Below are 20786 nucleotides of genomic sequence, written 5' to 3' on the forward strand. Positions count from 1 at the left end.
AACGCTGCACAGTGTGCAGACGTGCGGAAGTGTTGCACATGTGCGCACGCGTGCGACAGCGACATCTGTTATTAGACGTGTGTCCACTTCCATGTGGTGCAAGCAAGAGCGCAACATATCCAGTCTCGTTTACCCCTGGTGACCGTTACCTTAACAAAGAAGTACTGAGAAATGGCAAGTACTGTGAAAAAGCAAAGGACGGGAGATCTATGTTCTCAGTCGTTTAAAAATGACTGGGAACTGCAATTCTTTTTTGTAGCCGTTGGCGAAAACTCACAGTGTTTGCTGTGCCGCCGAAAAATAGGCGGCCAGCGAAAGTTTTCAATTGAAAGACATTACAATACATATCACAAAGACGAGTGAAGTGTACTCAACAGTGAAGAACGGCAAGCAAAATTAAATGTCCTTAAGAAAATGGATGAGACACATCAACTCGATTTTACTGTACGTCAAAGTAACTCATACTTCTTGAACTCTTAGTTTCTGGGAAACCGTTTTCCGAAGGGGAGTTTGTGAAAGGGTGTCTGATTGATGCTGCAAAACTTGTGTCCCACGAACGTTAGCAGGTTTCAAGAAATCAGTCTATCCAAACAAACAGTGACAAGACGTATCAGTGCTATGGCCGGCGATCTGCACAGGCAGCTAATAAATAAGGCTAAATACTTTGTTGCTTTCTCTGCTGCGCTCGATGAAGCAACAGATCTTACAGATACAGCCCAAGTTGTGATATACATACGAGGTGTCGATAACGCACTTTGTGTAACAGAGGAGCGACATCCGTGCGTAGAAACATGCACTACATGAACGCTGACGGCTGCGGCGCGCACGCTGTGACCCGGAAGTTGCACATGGGCAGGAGCGCCGCACGCGTGCAGAATTTCTGGCCGGCCCTGGCCTACAGTATCGTAACGTATCAAACGCTTTTCTGAACTGTAAAACTATGGAATTTGCCTGTGCCCTTCATCCGTAGTTTGCAGGATCTCATGTGAGAAAAGGAGCAAGCTGAGTTTCGCACAAGTGACGCTTTCTAAAGCCGTGCTGATTTATGAACAGGAGCTTATCAGTCTCAAGGACTTTTATTATATTCGAACTGAGAATACGTTCAAGAATTCTGTAACAAACTGATGTTAAGGATGTTGGTCTGTAATCTTGCCGGTCAGTTCTTGTACTCTTCCGTAGCTCGTGGTCTCGCGGTAGCGTTCTCGCTTCCCGAGCACGGGGTCCCTGGTTCGGTTTTTCACTTGCCCCGAGATGACTTGGTGTTGTTGTGTCGTCTTCATCATCATCATCATTCATCCCCGTTACGGTCGGAGGAAGGCAATGGCAAACCACCCCCATTAGGACCTTGCCTAGTACGGCGGCGCCGGTCTCTCGCATCGTTCCCCTACGCTCTGTCAAAAAGCATGGTATTCATTTCCATTCCATATACAGGAGTCACCTGCGTTTCTTCCAGTCGCTTGGGACTTCGTGCTGAGCGAGAGATTCGCTATAACTGCAAGCTAAGTAAGGGACCAATGCCGTGGGGTGCGTTCTCCCAACGTCTGGGAGACGCACAGTGGTGTTACTGCTGGATTTATGGTGTGTGAAGAACTCGTGAATAACTTGAGTTACGACTGGTACCGGCTGAGATACCACACATGCCACGTGTCTGTATGAACTGTCTGCATATTGCTGAGTTTCTCCCGTGGCCTGCAAGTGCCTCAAGCTATCCTAGGTAGAACATATGTACCACCAGCTCGGACTACAATAGCGTCCAAGTGAAAATACCCAGGACATTAAGGACCAGATAGAACAGTAGTGAGCTACACTATGTGATAAAAAGTATCCAGACACCTGGCTGAAGCTGACTTACAAGTTCGTGACGCCCTCCATCGGTAATGCTGAAATTCAGTACGGGTTGCCTTGATAACAGCTTCCACTCTCGCAGGTATACGTTCAATCAGGTGCTGTAAGGTTTCTTGGGGAATGGCAATCCTTCCTTCATGGAGTGCTGCACTGAGGAAAGGTATTGGTGTTGGTCGGTGAGGCCTGGCACGAAGTCGGCGTTCCGAAACATCCCAAATGTGTGCTATAGGATTTACGTCAGGACTCTGTACAAGCCAGTCAATTGCACGGATGTTATTGTCGTGTAACCACTCCGCCACAGGCCGTGCATTAAGAACAGGTGCTCGATCTTGTTGAAAGATGCAATCACAATCCCCTAATTGCTCTTCAACAGTGGAAAGCAAGAAGGTGCTTAAAATATCAATGTACGCCTGTGCCGTGATAGTGCCACGCAAAACAACAAGGGGTGAAAGCCACCTCCATGAAAAACACGACGACACCATAACACCACCGCCTCCGAATGTTGGCACTACACACGCTGGCAGATGAAGTTCACCGGGCATATGCCATACACACACTGTGCCATCGGATCGCCTCATTGTGTACCGTGATTCGTCACTCCACACAATGTTTTTCGACTGTTCAAGCGTCCAATGTTTACGCTCCTTACACCTAGTGAGGCTTCGTTTGGCCTTTACTGGCGTGATGTGTGGCTTATGAGCAGCCGCTCGCCGCTGTGGCCGAGCGGTTCTAGGCGCTTCAGTGTGGAACCGCGTGACCGCTAGTGTCGCAGGTTCGAATCCTGCCTCGGGGATGGATGTGTGTGATGTTCTTATGTTAGTTAGGTTTAAGTAGTTCTAAGTTCTAGTGGACTGATGACCTCATATGTTGAGTCCCATAGTGCTCAGAGCCATTTGAACCATTTGAGCAGCCGCTTGACCGTAAAATCCAAGTTTTCTCACCTCCCGCCTAACTGTCATAGTACTTGCAGTGTATCCTGATGCAGTTTGGAATGTCTGTGTGATGGTCTGGATAGATGTCTACCTACTACGAATAACGACCCTCTTCAACTGTCGGCATTCTCTGTCAGTCAAGAAACGAGGTCGGCCAGTACGATTTTGTGCTGTACGTGTCCCTTCACGTTTCTATTTGACAATCACATCGGAAACAGTGGATATAGGAATGTTTAGGAGTGTTGAAATCTCGCGTACAGACGTATGGTATGGAGTACCAGGCAGTAGACGGGAGCAAAATACGCCTAATATGAAAAGCGGATGTTTTTGGAGGTATCCAAATACTTTTGATCACATAGTATAGCTTTCCTCTGCAGACGATACAACAGCTTCATGGAGACCTTCAAATGTTCAAATGTGTATGAAATCTTGTGGGACTTAACTGCTAAGGTCATCAGTCCCTAAGCTTACACACTACTTAACCTAAATGATCCTAAGGACAAACACACACCCATGCCCGAGGGAGGACTCGAACCTCCGCCGGGATCAGCCGCACAGACCATGACTGGAGCACCTTAAACCGCTCGGCTAATCCCGTGCGGCGGAGACCTTCCCAACCGAGTCGTTCGATGCAGCTTGGTCGGAGGGAGTGAAACATCATACTGATAAGTGGGCTCATAGTGCCCAGTTCTTTGTAAATTTGACTCCATTTTGCAATCCGTGAAATGTCATCACATACCTCTTCAAGCCGTGAAGTTTCATTTTGTTTCCTCCTCGCAGGCTTCGTGGTTCACGTTTACCGACAGGCGTGAACAGTTAGGGATGTACGAGTGGCACAATGTGACACTTTTGACGAGCGCGTGGCCGGCCACAGGGGGGTGACGAGCGGCGCGCCGACGACCTGCTGGAGTCGGCGGTGCAGCGCGCGCAGCGGGCGGGCGCCCACGCGGGCGTGCTGGCGGCGCTCGACGTGCGCGCCACGCTGGCGCAGCGGCGCGGCGACGCGGCGGAGGCCGAGAGCCTCGCCAAGTACGCCCTCGCCTTCGCGCTCTGCCGCCTGGGGCTGCCACGCGACCACCCGGAGGTGAGCCGGCAGTCCAGCACCAGGGGGCTGTGCTCCTCTCCTGTACTGACACTCGGAAATTTTTTACGTCTGTCACCCTAAAGCCGTCGGCGCACGGACCGTGCATCCGAAAGCTGAGCACGCCGAGTTGCTGACGTCATAGCGTGGAATAGCACGTTCGGGAGTCTCCCTCTGAGCGTTGACCAATGAGATGGCACAACGCCACCTACGTCACACGCACGCCGTCTCCCTTCAGTACAGCGTTGTGAGGCGCCATATTGACATTCATTTCAAGCCTGTATGTATATATGCCGTTTCTGAGCACCAGCAAATTGAGAATCACTGAAAAACCTGTTGTTAACTGTGTGATTCGTTCCAACAAAATAATGAGAAACAATATATTCGTGGCAAAATAATTATTGTAACTTGCGTATTATGAGAGTAGGCTACTTGAAGGCAGCGACACACTGAAGATCCACCCAAAACGCATTGTTCTTGGTACAACTTGTTATAATTAAACTTCAGTTACTAACACAATTGCCGCGCGGGATTAGCCGAGCGGTCTAAGGCGCTAGAGTGATGGACTGTGCCGCTGATCCCGGCGGAGGTTCGAGTCCTCCCTCGGGCATGGGTGTGTGTGTTTATCCTTAGGATAATTTAGGTTACTTAGTGTGTAAGCTTAGGGACTGATGACCTTAGCAGTTAAGTCCCATAAGATTCCACACACATTTTTGAGTAACATAAATATCTACGATTAACGTTTTCAGCAAAGGCTAACACAATATGATTAAGTACAAGAACCATGTTATTGGTTTAGTCTAATGAGTAGCGTCACTCTCCATGACCGTGTTCTTGGTTTAGTGTAATGGGTACCGTCACTGTCCAGTAATGAGTTCTTTGTTGGGGCTGTGGTGCGCGTCTTAATACTTCCAATTTTTTTCCTGACATTTCGCGTTTTTATTAGGTTCTGATACTTTATTATTAGTTAACATAAGTATATGCTATAATATTTGATCTTATGTAAATATAAGTTCACCTTTTTTTGAGGGATGATTTCGTTCGATTGGTTTAATCTGCAGGACTGCTTGCGCTACTTGTATAAATATATTTTGCTCCTTTTTCTTTTACGCTTCATAATTCACATGTTACAAAGATTCTGCTACTGGATAGGAACAGTGATTAAGTAAGACAGACCTTGGGGTTTTACTAAATGTGGGAATGATGAAAAAATGTTTATCTTATGCGGAGAAGTATTCCAAATTTATACCGCAATGCTTGTAATGGAACTTTTATAAGCCTGTGTCCTTATTGATTGGACCTGTTACGTTCCTTTTCGTGGACGATGGAGGATATGTGCGTTTTAATAGAGCTAACGTGGGAATTTTTCGCGCACCCGTTGAGTAAACTGTGTGATTTACGAACTAGAAACATCCCTCAACTGCCACTGGAGTGCGTTGCGATCGCGTATACCACGCTGGGGCCCAAGTACCATATGCACAAGTCGCATCGTTCCTGAGCGTTCAGCAGCACGTTCAACTTGGCACGCTCAACGTTAACGTTCGGCAGCACGATCCGTGTGCCGACGGCTTAAGGGTGATCACCCGCCCCTACCGATGTCGTTTCATACAACCCGCATGTCTGTATATTCTACGTTTTTTGATCTTCATTGAGTGGCCGTATTATGCCACCGGCTATCTACATAAACACTCCACAAGCTACCATATGGTGCGTGGCGGAGGGTTGTACAGGTACTGTTCCACCCGTAGACAGAGCAAGGGAAGAATAACTGTATGCCTCCATATGAGCCCCAATTTCTCGTATCTTATCTTCATTGTTCTCAAGCGAAATGTACGTTGGAGGAATAGAACAGCTCTTCAGTCAACTTCAATGACAGTTCTCTAAATATTCTAAACAGTGTTCCTCGAAAAAATGTCTCCTTCCCGCTAAGCATCTATGTAACACTTGAGTGTTGTTCGAAACTACCGGTAACACGTCTAGCAGCCTGCTTCTGGATTTCTTTCATGTCTTTCTTCACTCAAACCTCGTGTGGAGCCCAAACACTCAAGCACTACTAATGAAAGTGTTGCACTAGTTTCCTCTATGCAGTCGCCTTTATAGGTGCACCACGCTTTCCCCAGATTCTCCCAATAAACCAAAAGTCGGCCATTCACCTTTCCCACTACAGTCTTTGCATGTTCATTCCACTTCGTATCGCTTTGCAACCTTACTCGTAGATATTTAACTGATGTGACTGTGTCAAGCAGCACACTACAGGAACATTCTGGGTTTGTCTTTCCTACTCATCCGTATTAACATACACGTTTCTACACTTAGAGCTAGTTGCCATTCACAACACCAACTAGAAATTTTGTCTGAGTCATCTTCCGTCATCCTGCAGTCACTCATCCTCGACACCTCCCAGTACACCACATTACCATCAGCAAACATCTGCAGGTTGCTGCCCACCCTGTCTGCAAGATCATTGATGTATATAGAAAATAGTGGCGGTCGTATCACACTTCCACAGAGCAGTTCCATGCGACTTATTGTAAAACTGACGTTTGTTTAAATTTTATCAAACATTTTGTGAATTTTAACAGCATAAAATGAACAATTACATCGTTGTATTCGTCAGGCCTTCTGACTACGAAACTACTGCGCCTGTGAGGGTTAAATATGGATAGAATTGGCAACGTAACTAGTTTTAGCGTAACATGCACAAAAGTCGTTTTTCTTTCGTTACCCTAACGGGACATTTAAGTTAAGAATGTTAATGAAACAGCGACTATGCTGGTGGCGTAATATCCTAATCAATGGGGACCAAAAAGGTCGAATATTGGGAATAGTTCATGTGGCTGGAAATAGTTGTACAGAGATAGGACGTAGTACCACGAACAACAGACTAGAAATCCTGAATGGTGAGGGATGAGAGTGGGGCTGGAAGTGCGTTTGATGGTCGCTTTTGTATGTTCTCTTAAATAACAACGAAAACGTATCCCAGTACAAAATTTAACTACACTAATCCTCTCGATTTTTCTGTCGGAATATTTTGCGAGTGTCGAGCGAGAGGATACAAAAACCACGCCCACCACAGAATTACAGGTTGCATAAAACTACATCGGTAGGAGCATCTGAATCATCATGTATATACATACTCCATGTTATCCTCAGTACAACGAGCCAAGGTCGGAACAAACCGCCGCTTTGACGTCTTCAGAGACCGAAAGTGATTTTAAACATGGCATTGTACAAATCGTTTGTACTCCATTCTGTGCATTTAAAAATTTGTTTCCTTTAGTTTTAAACCTGCATCGAGGTAGTATCGATATACACCATGCATCATAATTAATAGCAAAACTGACATCATTGAAAATATGCAATGATAGAAGCAAGAACTTTCCAGCAAGCATGGGTACGCTAACGACTGTTATAGTGTCAAGCTAACAGATTATGCTTCTAAGAAGCAAACCGTCACGGCGGTATACTGCCGATATCATCTGACGAGGTTACAAGAGGCTGTCAAGAGGAACACCTCCAGGGAAGCTTGCCAAGATGGTGTTTGTGTTCCATGATAATGCCTCACCTCATTCTGCACAGCACAGAGTAACACATGCTGTTCGCGTGTGTTCTAAAATTCTGCTTCATCCCTTTTATTCTCCTAACATCTTCTTCAGGAACTTCTTGCTCTCTCTTCGGATGAGGTGGGAACGTTTGACAAACGGCTAAAATGCAGACATCTGCAAAGAAAGGTCTCTGCTAAGTCATCCATCATTAGGAAAAATGTGTCTCATTGAAGGGTGCATTTACAGACAAGGGATCACATTATCCGTAAATTTCATGATGACATCTTTGTTTTTTTTTCTAGGTGATGATTAAACTCCAATGACTATTCATTATATGTTGTGAAACGTAAGCAGTTTACAAACAGATGCTTCACAATCATCGACATATAAGACCTCGAACTGCGCACAGTATTTATTTCCATCTATTGGTCACTTGAGCAGAGGGCACAACATATGGAAACAGATAATCGAGCAGACCAAGATCTATCAAGGACTGTAATGCCAAAGCAGAAGAAGAATGCTCAACAAGAAGGTATGGAACTCAGACGAATAAGCCTGCAAGTGGTCGCTTGCCTTAATCATAAATGTATGTTCAAGAGACGCTAAATGTTATCATCTTTACATAAAGTGCGCAGGTTCGAATCCTGCCCCGGGCATGGATGTGTGTGATGTCCGTAGGTTAGATAGGTTTAAGCAGTTCTAAGTTCTAGGGGACTGATGACCTCCGATGTTAAGTCCCATAGTGCCCAGAGCCATTTTTACATAAAGAAAAGTATTATATTCTCAACAGTCTTCAAATCGTGAGTTACATCCCTAATTTTCATAAATGAAATTAGTGAATTTTCTCAAGGCACTTTTGTTGCCTATGCCTGTCGTCACTTTCAGAATTCAAATTAACCGTCAGATTAGCTACTTTAATAGGACTGAATTTTGGAATGCTGTTGTGTCCATGTCTCAGCACAATAAAATAAAAACAGTGAATGGTTGGAGGAGTGTGAATGAGCACATTGTTTTATTTAAATTTACAAAAATAATGACAGGTATTTATTCATCCTTTTATTTCGACAATCGAGCTGATAACTCTTACAAAAAAAATGACGGACATCAATCAGAAAAGGGATAGTGTTTGTTCGGTAATGCATTTATAGGGGTGTAAACTACACAGATTCTCCCCTGAATTAATTCCTCTTACAACGCAATGTGACTTTGTTCACATGAATCCACTCTGAGGCCCAGTCCTAGTCAAATCGAATCAACTACGACCAAGTGTACTACAAACGATGGTTCACAGAGAACAGGGAGCTGTGAATATCATTTAACGACCCTACGCCACTGCAGCAATATTTTACACTTTCGCCTTCATTCAGGCAGAAGCAAAGAACGATACGCTGTGGTCGATGAGCGGCGCGCTGCGGCAGCTGTAAAGTTCTGACGCACCCACGAAAACTTACAAAATATGCGTACTGGAGTTCTGATTATGAGAACAGGGGAAACTTCCCTATCAGAGCCCTGAAATACCAACAGATTTCAGGGTGAGGTGCACCCGTTCGGTGGTCTGGCCAACCAGTTTGGGTCACAGCCACAACGGCACGTGTTGGAACTGTCAGACAGCCGATTTAGGACGAAGGAGTTCACCCTTGTGGCACACGATATGTCTGAGATGATATGCACTTCCACTGTTGGTACAGCTGGAAACTGCCACACGCTCTTAGTCCACCACAAATCGCAGACTACAAGTCTCACCCACTAGAGAAAAACCTGAAGTTCTCCACCAGGGGAGGACCAGAAGTTGAAGAAAGTAAAGAATCACAATTACTTTCCACCAAGTATCGGCACAGTAGAAAAAGAAAACCCTCCACATTGTAAAAACCAATCGAACTATCCTCTACTCATTGAATCTCCCCTCTCGACTGTTCTGCTGGCCTGGCAGCCAATCCAGACACAGTACTGGGGTTTCCACGCTTGGGGAGCAAGACTATGCTTTTCATATCCTGACAGGAGCCAATCAGCGATTAAAATGTCGCTTGTCTGAAAAAGAAGAATTTAGACTAGGGAGGCGTCGATCTCACGGTAAGCATAGCCATGTTTCCCCTAAATCGTCTACCTAGACGGAAGCACAGTCCCTCATTTATGGAGAGAGTTAGTCTTTCCAGGCCGACCACTTCCAATTTCTGAAAAAAGGCTGTTCAGATTCCCAGACAGTCCTTCCCATGAAATGAAAGAATTAACAAAGTTCCAAAGAGGGCAGGTTGTGGGCGCCCGATTAGCTGGAGCCTCAGTAACCAAGACAGCCAACTTACTCAATGTTTTAAGAGTAACTGTTTCAACAGTCATGACAGCCTACACAAAACATGGGAAGACATCATCGTGTAAACGTAATAGTGGGCGAAAATCAAAACTAAATGACAGAGATCGTCGTAAGCTAACACGAATTGTGTCAAAACAACACAAAACGTCGGCTAAAGTGACTGCAGAGGTCAATAGACGTCTTCGAGACCCCGTATCTGTTGACACTGTTTGCCGAGAACTCCATAAAGTGAATATTCGTGGACGAGGTGCTGTACCGGAACCATTAGTGAGGACAAACAACGCAAAGAAGCGTAAAAAATGGTGTCAGGCGCATGACTCCTGGACGGCAGCTCAGTGGAAACATACGCTCCGACGAGTCAAAGTTTTCGTTATTTCGAACATCTGGCAGGATTTACGTCTGGAGAACACCAAAAGAGGCTTACAATCTTGATTGCTTGATTCCAACGGCTAAGCATGGAGATGGAAGTATGATGGTGTGGGCAGCCATATCATGGTATTCTGCTGGTCCAATCGTTACTATCAAAGGCCGTGTTACAGCCAACAATTTTGTGAATATTTTAGGTGATCAGCTGCACCCCATGATTCAAATGTTGTTCCCTAATAATGATGTCATTTTTCAGGACTATAATGCTACCAATTCATACAGCCACGACAGTAAAATCGTGGTATGAGGAGCGTGCAGCTCAACCGCAGCGTCTTCGCTGGCCAGCACAGTCCCCAGACTTGAACATTATCGAACCCTTGTGGGCGGTATTGGGGCTCAGACTCCAGAGCAGATATCCGCCTCCCTCGTAAGTACAGGAGTTAGATGAGATTCTGATGAGATTCTGACCGAAGAGTGGCATAACTTTCCATTGGAGACTATACAATCATTATATGCCAGTATTACAAGAAGAATCGCAGCTATATCATGGGCAAATGCGGATCCAACCCCTTATTAATGAACCATTTCCAAATACGCTACTGGCCATTAAAATTGCTCCACCACGAAAATGACGTGCTACAGACGCGAAATTTAACCGACAGGAAGAAGATGCCGTGATATGCTTTTCAGAGCATTCACACAGGGTTGGCGCCGGTGGCGACACCTACAACGTGCTGACATGAGGTAAGTTTCCAACCGATTTCTCATACACCAACAGCTTTTGACCGGCGTTGCCTGGTGAAACGTTGTTGTGATGCCTCGTGTAAGGAGGAGAAATGCGTATCATCTCGTTTCCGACTTTGATAAAGGTCGGATTGTAGCCTATCGCTATTGCGGTTTATCGTATTGCGACATTTCTGCTCACGTTGGTCGAGATCAAATGACTGTTAGCAGAATATGGAATCGGTGGGTTCAGGAGGGTAATACGGAACGCCGTGCTGGATCCCAACTGCCTCGTATCACCAGCAGATGCGATGATAGGCATCTTACCGCATGGCTATAACGGATCGTGCAGCCGCGTCTCGATCCCTGAGTCAACAGATGGGGACGTTTGCAAGACAACAATCAATTGCACGAACAGTTCGACGACGTTTGCAGCGGCATGGACTATCAGCTCGGAGACCGTGGCTGCGTTACCCTTGACGCTGCATCACAGACAGGAGCGCCTGGGTGCACGAATGGCAAAACGTCATTTTTTCGGATGAACCAAGTACTGTTTACAGCATCATAATGGTCGCATCCATGTTTGGCGACATCGCAGTGAACGCACATTGGAAGCGTGTATTCGTCATCGCCATACTGGCGTATCACACGGCGTGATGGTATGGGGTACCATTGGTTACACGTCTCGGTCACCTCTTGTTCGCATTGACAGCACTTTGAACAGTGGACGCTACATTCCAGATGTGTTACGACCCGTGGCTCTACCCTTCATTAGATACCTGCGAAACCCTATATTTCAGCAGGATAACGCACAACCGCATGTTGAAGGTCCTGTACGGGCCTTTCTGGATGCACAAAATGTTCGATTGCTGCCCTGGCCAGCACATTCTCCAGATCTCTCACCAATTGAAAACGTCTGGTCAATAGTGGCCGAGCAACTGGCTCGTCACAATACGCCAGGCACTACTCTTGATAAACTGTGGTACCGTGTTGAAGCTACATCGGCATCTGTACCTGTACACGCCATCCAAGCTCTGTTTAACTCAATGCCCAGGCGTATCAAGGCCGTTACTACGGCCAGAGGTGGTTGTTCTGGGTACTGACTTCTCAGGATCTATGCACCCAAATTGCGTGAAAATGTAATCACATGTCAGTTCTTGTATAATATATTTGTCCAATGAATACCCGTTTATCATCTGCATTTCTTCTTGGTGTAGCAATTTTAACGACCAGTAGTGTAAGTACAGGGGTTCACATTATTTTGCCTGTTCCATATATTTGGGTCATCTTTCTTTGTTATTTGAACTCAAATGAGTGCTATGTTCATGACTCGACACGTGGTAAGGCTGGTTTTGATTGTGGTGACACACTACTATCAGCTCACCTACGATCACCCACAGTTTCCACACAGCCAGAGATAATCTACTTGTACGACCTACTGTGTGGAGCCGGAAGACAGGCGACTTAGCTGAGAGGCGCCCGCCCATGGTGTGCAGGTGCTGTCGTGGCTGCTGAAGCTGGCGCGGCTGTACAGCGAGCAGCGGCGCCACGAGGAGGCGGAGAGCGCCTTCCAGCGCTGCGAGGCGCTCTGCCGGCCGCACGCGCTGCCCAGCCTCCTGCCCGCCGCGCACCGGGCGCTCGCCGTCCTCTGGGTAAACGCCGTGTCCCACCGCACTTTATTTTATACCCCACTCTGCGTACGTACACAATAGTTTATGATCTTTCATGCTGTTCAAAAAAGTGTGTGTGAAATCCTATGGGACTTAACTGCTAAGGTCATCAGTCCCTAAGCTTGCACACTACTTAACCTGAATTGTCTTAAGGACAAACACACACACCCGTGCCCGAGGGAGGACTCGAACCTCCGCCGGGACCAGCCGCTCAGTCGAGGACTGTAGTGCCTCAGACCGCTCTGCTAAATCCGCGCGGCCTTTCGTGCTGGTGCCGAGGCAGAGAACAAGGGAACAAACAGGCAGATCCAGTGGTCGATGACGGTGGGGCTCACGACGTGAATTTTTAGCCGGAAGTAAGGTCCAGATTTAGCAGAAATTGTCATAAGTGTACCAAGTTGTTCACGGAGCAATTCGTATCGAAAACATAAACACGGTCAAGGTCAATCACTTTACTAATCAATGACACATATGGATATCTTCAGAGAATAGCGAGACTGAGATACAAGTTCAAGGCCGCCGTATTTATAAGAACTCTCGTGTCAAGGGAAGGGCCCATCTGACATGCGTACGACTTCGGCGGTGCCCTCCGCGGGAATAAATTGTGGACATGGTACGGGGCGGCTGCCGGCCGGAGTGGCCGTGCGGTTCTAGGCGCTACAGTCTGGAACCGGGCGACCGCTACGGTCGCAGGTTCGAATCCTGGCTCGGGCATGGATGTGTGTGATGTCCTTAGGTTAGTTAGGTTTAATTAGTTCTAAGTTCTAGGTGACTGATGACCTCAGAAGTTAAGTCGCATAGTGCTCAGAGGCATTTGAACCATTTTGAACGGGGCGGCTATGATTAAAGTGCACAAAGATCCAATGTGGGCTGTAATTATCGTATAGCAGCGAAACTTGTTAGATATACTAAAGCGTCAATGCGAAACTGATTTATGCTGGGAAAAAAATAGTTTCAGCTGTGGCCAACAGGCGCAAATCTGGCGCTGCGAGTGCAAGAAAGATGTATAAAAACTTTTCCATATGTAATGGATTAGAAACGGGACGTGGGCAGCAAGGATCAAACAAGTGAGAAACGCAAAATGTTGATTTTGTTATTAACCGCTGATCACACATCATGTTCAATATCGGTACTGGAGACGGTCGACGAGATGCTGCATTTGTAGAACAACTGCTCGCAGCAGTTCCGGGGTGGAATCTGAGCAACGTGTTTCTGTATACTGGCCTTCAGATCAAATAGAGATCGAACGTGTCTGTGATAAACGCGTTCTCTTAGGTATCACAAGAGCCAAAAGTCGCATGGATTCAAATCAGGTGATCTCACACGCCATGCATCTGGAAGACGTCTGGAGATAACACGCTCTTGGAAGAGTAGAGCGCCATGAGATGTTGTCCCATCGTGCATGACAACAGCGTTTTCCACACAGCTGGGCTCTTCCAAAGTAGGAAACAGGTGCCATGTATGGAGGTCTCGATAACGTGCAGATGTCACACTACATCTGAAGGACCTCTCGCTCTACTCCCATCAAAGAAGAACGGACCGGGAATACAGGTGCTTGTGAATCCACACTACACAGTCACATACAGCGAGTGCAACGGCTCTTCGTGCTCAATACGTGGTTTGACAGTACCCGGAAGTCAGCCGTTCTGTGTAGTCACTGCACCCCGTAATGTAAAATGTGCCTCGTCACTCCATAGAATATTGCCAGGTCACATCTCACCAACTTTGCTCCGTACCAGAAATCGAAGAGCAAATACAGAACGTTGCTGCAGATCATGAGGTTTCAAGTTGCTGCACCGTGTGGGTCTTGTACGTGTACCAGTGTAAAACAGAACGAAAAACTTTTCGCCCTTTTGACCATGGAATGGGCAATTTTTGTGACACTAAACGAGCGCTAGCACTGCCTGGGGCACGTTTTCCACGACCAGTTAGAGCAACAACGACCTCGTCAAACACTTCCTCCGGGAAACGAGGTCCTCCTTTTCCAGGTGCCACACGAAGCTCATTACTGTTTTCGAATTTCATTATCATCGTCTTTGAACCATTTAATAACATCTGGCATCTCCTTTTCTTCCAGTCGGCGATACTCTCTCAATGCACCACTGTAATCGCTGCTGGTTTACGCAAAACAGTTTCACTAAAAGCGCACGGTCTCTCATCTCGATAGCCATACTATTCACTCACGGTATGACTCGTCAGATGCCACAGTGGATGTTGTACCGTCATGCAAACAGTGTACAGCACCATATGTACACCTGGTAACCACTATTTAAACTAACGTTTTTTCCGGAGTTAATTGGTTTCAGTGAACATTAGCATATTTACCAAGTTTTGCTGCCGTACAATAATTACAGCCCACACTGTCTCCGCGAGTAACTTTATTTTAATTAAAATCACCCCGTATGAAGTCTGTGTATCTCTGACCTTTCCTCCATCTCGATACTTGGGCTGAACGGGGAATATACGAACCACTGAAGCCGAATCGTAGTAATAATAACTACATATGCACTACAAGCCAAAAAACTGTCAGCTGCTCAGCAGCGTGTTGGACCGTCTTTGGAACGTAATACAGCAGAGATTCTGCAGAACATAGATTAGACGAATCCTTGGAGGTTTCTGGAATTATGTGGCAGCAGAAGCCTATGAACAGAACTTGCAAATCCCCTAAACCAGCGGCCGATGGTTAGTGGGTGCAGAGCTGGAGCCCAATAGCTTTCCAGATGTGTTCCATTGGGTTAAGATAATGTTCACACAAGTATTCTACAACTCTCGTTGTGCTTTCTATTACTACCAGAAGCCCCTTGAAAGCCCAGGTGAATGTGACCCAAAGAATAATACGAACCCACCTGCCTGTGTCGAGAAGTCGTCCTGCCGGCCGGTGTGGCCGACCGGTTCTAGGCGCTACAGTCTGGAGCCGCGCGACCGCTACGGTCGCAGGTTCGAATCCTGCCTCGGGCATGGATGTGTGTGATGTCCTTAGATTAGTTAGGTTTAAGTAGTTCTAAGTTGTAGGGGACTGATGACCTCAGAAGTTAAGTCCCATAGTGCTCAGAGCCATTTGAACAATTTTTTTGAGAAGTCGTCCGCCTGGAGGAAGAGGTATCCGGACACGGTCATCGATCTGATATGACAAGAAACGTTCGTATCATCCAAGGCGACACGTTTTCTTTTTATCCATAGGCGAATCCCGATAATCCCACGTCCCTGCAACTACAGTTGCTGATATCGTTGGATGAACATGACAAGTGGAGCTTGTTGACTGCGAAGCTCAGTATTCAGCAATGTGAGAAGGAACACTAGCGCCCGCACCAGAATAGTACTCTCTTTTCAGTTTTGCTACAGATAGGTGCCTATCCAGATTTACCGGGCAGCAAGGCTCCGACCTCCACGTTCTGTGTTTAAATGCGCTCGTTCAACACCTTGTTGTCTACAGGGGGTTACGCCGTCCTTCAGTCACCTCCGATAGGTGCTCATGACGGTAGCACGTGAACAACCAACAGCATTCGCTGTTTCCGAGATCCTCGGTCCCAGGTGCTCAGTCAAAATAATCTCTCATTTCTCAGAGACGCTTATGTCAATTGATTTTTCCCCATTTACGACCTATATCCTCGCTAGAATGACAACGCAATCATCTTTGCTCCGGTTATACACTTCCCTTACGGCGTCACGTGCCCCAAACGCCACCAGTTTGCATTCAATCTCATGGTTGATACTGATCATAATAGATTGTCTCATTAGTGTATGCATGCAGGCTATACAAAATACCAGTCCTTACACTTAAAAACAGCACATTGGTCGTTTTCTAGCGCTGTAGGTGGTGTAGAAATGATACGAGGTGGTAATATGACACTCCATGGTAACATGAGTCATGGTAGTGAAGTGGTGCCTGTGTGTCAGTCGATTGTATGAAATCAACGCAGTTAGGTAGGTCGAAATGGAGACTTGACAGAATGTTTCAAAGGAGCTATTATGTTGGACTTAGCCTGGATTACACAGTGAATAAAATTGCTTGATTTGGTGGTGAGTTCATCGCGGACTGTCCAGAATCAGGCTCACAAACGCCATAGAATCTATGTGGTCTATCAATGCTTGTTTGTCGATATGTCATTATTAGTAGCACTGTAAAGTCGTTGCAAATTTATTAAAAAAAGCGTCGGTTTTCGTCATTTATCTATATCGAAACCGCTATCTCTGTTAATCAAATTCTTCGCCAAACGAAAGGCACCAAAAAGATGAAGTCGAGGCTACAATTTCGACATTTTCATACCACAAAGAGTGACAAGTCGTAACTTTGGTTTGCTTTGTGAAATACTAGCCTTTTCCGTATGATTTCGCTTGTGCACACATTCGATACACACAGTGCACCCATATAATCCTCACACTCTTTGTCCATGTCCACCTCCCCTTCTCTCTGACCATATCTTCCTCCATCTCTCCCATCTCATCCTTCCCCCTCTCTCTGTCCACCTAGCCATTTTTTCTCTCTGTCTATCACCCTGCCTACGTTTTCTGTCCATCTCCTCTACTCATGTTTCTCTGTCCACCTCATTCACCCCCTTCCTCATTGTACATCTCGTCCCCCTCCTCTCTCTACTAAGCCATGCCCCTCTGCAAATGTAGCCCTTGCAAAAGAGTTCGACAAAGTAGGCCATAACTACTCCCACACAACATACCTGTCATTCAGGACAGGCCACCACTATTACCATACAACACACCTGTCCTGCAGAGCATCCTACGTATCAGGGGCATGGAAACAGTTTTTTGCTCCTGACATGTAGGTTGCCCTGGTCAATACTATTACAACACAACATGCCTGTCCATATACTTCTATCCCCCTCTCTGCTGTTCATCTCCCTCCTTCCCCTCTCTCCCTGTCCCCTCCTCCTTCTCCTCCTCCTCCTCCTCCTCCATTGAAGTCCATTTCCTCCTCCCCTTCTCTCTGTCTCCTCCTGTACCCATCTCTCTTTCCATCTCCTCTTGCCCCTTCTCCTTATCCTTCTGCTCCCTCCCCCTCCCTGTGTGTACTATCTCCTCTGCAGCTCTATCTGTCCATCCTCTTCTGTCCCCCTGTCTCCCTATCCAACATTCTTGCCTCATCTCTCTATACATCTCCTCCTCCATCAATCTCAGCCCTCCCCCAGCCATGCCCATCTACATTTGTAGCTCTTGCAATATACGAGGTGCATTCAAGTTTAAGGCCTCCGATTTTTTTTCTAATGAACCACTCACCCGAAATCGATGAAACTGGCGTTACTTCTCGACGTAATCGCCCTGCAGACGTACACATTTTTCACAACGCTGACGCCATGATTCCATGGCAGCGGCGAAGGCTTCTTTAGGAGTCTGTTTTGACCACTGGAAAATCGCTGAGGCAATAGCAGCACGGCTGGTGAATGTGCGCCCACGGAGAATGTCTTTCATTGTTGGAAAAAGCCAAAAGTCACTAGGAGCCAGGTCAGGTGAGTAGGGAGCATGAGGAATCACTTCAAAGTTGTTATCACGAAGAAACTGTTGTGTAACGTTAGCTCGATGTGCGGTTGCGTTGTCTTGGTGAAACAGCCCACGCGCAGCCCTTCCCGGACGTTTTTGTTGCAGTGCAGGAAGGAATTTGTTCTTCAAAACATTTTCGTAGGATGCACCTGTTACCGTAGTGCCCTTTGGAACGCAATGGGTAAGGATTACGACCTCGCTGTCCCAGAACATGGACACCATCATTTTTTCAGCACTGGCGGTTACCCGAAATATTTTTGGTGGCGGTGAATCTGTGTGCTTCCATTGAGATGACTGGCGCTTTGTTTCTGGATTGAAAAATGGCATCCACGTCTCATCCATTGTCACAACCGACGAAAAGAAAGTCCCATTCCTGCTGTTGTTGCGCGTCAACATTGCTTGGCAACATGCCACACGGGCAGCCCTGTGGTCGTCCGTCAGCATTCGTGGCACCCACCTGGATGACACTTTTCGCATTTTCAGGTCGTCATGCAGGATTGTGTGCACAGAACCCACAGAAATGCCAACTCTGGAGGCGATCTGTTCAACAGTCATTCAGCGATCCCCCCAAACAATTCTCTCCACTTTCTCGATCATGTCGTCAGACCGGCTTGTGCGAGCCCGAGGTTGTTTCAGTTTGTTGTCACACGATGTTTTGCCTTCAGTCTGGAACCGCGGGAGCGTTACGGTCGCAGGTTCGCATCCTGCCTCGGGCATGGATGTATGTGATGTCCTTAGGTTAGGTAGGTTTAAGTAGTTCTAAGTTCTAGGTGACTGATGACCTCAGATGTTAAGTCCCATAGTGCTCAGAGCCGCCTGGAAACAATTTGGACGATCGGTATAATTGCAGAATGGCACTTAACCCTCTTATAAGAAATGTATCTACAAGTGCGAATAAGATGAGACTCCAGCTGTAAAATTTTTGGCGATATATGAAAATTTGTGGCGGACTAGGACTCAAACTTGGATTTTCCACTCTATGCGAGAGGCCACCTTAACCACTTCGGTTATCCAAGCCCGCTTCCAGGACAGGCCCAAATCTCCATAAGTCGTCGTGTGTCTACGCCCTTCATTCACACAATCGCTGTGTTTCCCGCACAGGATTCTTTTTTTCTTTCTTTTTTTTTTTTTGCTTGTGGCGTTTTTCCCGCGGATACGTAGATTCAGCATGGTTAATCGGATGTGGCAATGTTAGTTGAAGGGGTGGCCGAATGCCCTTCCTGCCGCCACCCCGTACCCCCCGGGAAGGAATTAGCGTACCCCAACTGTCTGCGACTATTGTAATCCATGGAATAGCGCGAAAGTGTTCAGATGTCTGCGAGCCGTGTAACTGAGGCGGGACGTGGAGACCAACCCGTTATTCCCCTAGGGGTGTGTGGAAAACCGCCTAAAAACCACATCCAGCCTGGCCGGCACACCTGCCCTCGTTGTTAATCCGCCGGGCGGATTCGATCCGGGGTCGGCGCGCCTACCCGAGTCCAGGAAGCAGCGCGTTAGCGCGCTCGGCTAACCTGTGATTCCCGCACGGGATGAGACTTACTTATTACTGTCGTGGGCTTCGCCTAGGCGTATAAATACTATTTTCAGTGTCTGTGCTTAATGGTCTACTATGCAATGTCCTTCAGAAATGCATGCACGTCAGTACAATGTATTGGGATAACCGAAGCTGACGAGTCACAAAATGGATGCAGCTTGCCCACCACAAACTGGGGGCAAACATTTCGTTTTAATTTGGAGCGAGGAGATGCGGAGCAATTGAACAGTGGTGTGTGCGGTGTGCAGGTGAGCGTGCTGTTCTGGCACGGCTACTTCCTGGTGGGCCGGCAGCGCTTCTCGGAGGCGGCAGCCAAGCTGGAGGAGAGCTACCGCGCCGCGCTCTGCGCCCCCGCCGCCTCCACCGTCCCCGAGCAGCGCCTCGTCATCCTCTTCCACCTGGCGGACGCCCTGCACCGGCTGGGCCGATACACCGACGCCATCAGGTCAGCCGACTGTTGCGGGCCCTACCACGTCTTACCTTAGGCTAGTGACACAAGTAATACTGCTGCTGCAGCTACTACTACTACTACAACTACTACTAGCAGTAGTAGCAATACACGCTCCAGTCATATTAAAATGACTATCGCCTATGTTCGACCAGGCGCAATAACCACATACAGAGGCAGGTAGCAGCATCAGCAGTAGCTGTTATACCAAGTGTGTCGGGGAATTCGGAAAACAGTGCAGTTAAAGTAATGAGGAAACAGAGCGATGTATCTGACGTCCAAATGGGGACAATCAATAACTTTCGGGCCAAGGGTGTAAGTATTGCCGAAATGACTTAAGTTTGCAAACTGTCCATGTGCCGCTATGGTTAAAGTATACCGTGCATGGCAAACCGGAACTATCCCAACTGAGCCGGCCGCTGTGACCGAGCGGTTCTAGGCGCTTCAGTCTGGAACCGCCCGACCGCTACGGTCGCAGGTTCGAATCCTGTCTCGGGCGTGGATGTGTGTGATGTCCTTAGGTTAGTTAGGTGTAAGGCTTGTGTGTAACTTTCGTTTCTGTGTGATGTAGTGAAGTCGTCCGTTGGCACTATTGGGATTCGTAACTTGTAAAGCACACGCACGTCCTGTACAGACCCAAGCTTATTTGATGTGTTGATTCGGTATCCTCGCTACAGATGAGCTGATTATGAATTTTTATTTCTTTTGGCATCTATCTGTCAATCTTGCTCGTAACCAAGTATTTCCTGCTGTAACTTAAGTGTGTTATTTTAACCTTTTATTGGTTTTAAAATCGCGTTGATAAGTTCGTTTAATTAGTTCAAACTGTAACTCAATCGTCACG

At 47.0% G+C, this 20786-nt stretch overlaps 1 protein-coding gene across 1 annotated transcript in view; it reads left to right on the forward strand.

Annotated features, from left to right (window-relative positions):
* The window catches only part of LOC126188587 (uncharacterized), a 58973-nt gene extending 38994 nt beyond the window's left edge, over nucleotides 1-19979 (forward strand). The window contains exons 2-4 of the mRNA XM_049930189.1: nucleotides 3652-3861; nucleotides 12297-12452; nucleotides 19743-19979. Of these exons, the coding sequence (XP_049786146.1) occupies nucleotides 3652-3861; nucleotides 12297-12452; nucleotides 19743-19979 (603 nt within the window). The remainder of the gene's footprint in view (nucleotides 1-3651; nucleotides 3862-12296; nucleotides 12453-19742) is intronic.
* The last annotated feature ends 807 nt before the right edge of the window (nucleotides 19980-20786 follow it).

Source organism: Schistocerca cancellata, chromosome 5 (assembly GCF_023864275.1).
Source record: "Schistocerca cancellata isolate TAMUIC-IGC-003103 chromosome 5, iqSchCanc2.1, whole genome shotgun sequence".
Taxonomy (NCBI): Eukaryota; Metazoa; Arthropoda; class Insecta; order Orthoptera; family Acrididae; genus Schistocerca; species Schistocerca cancellata.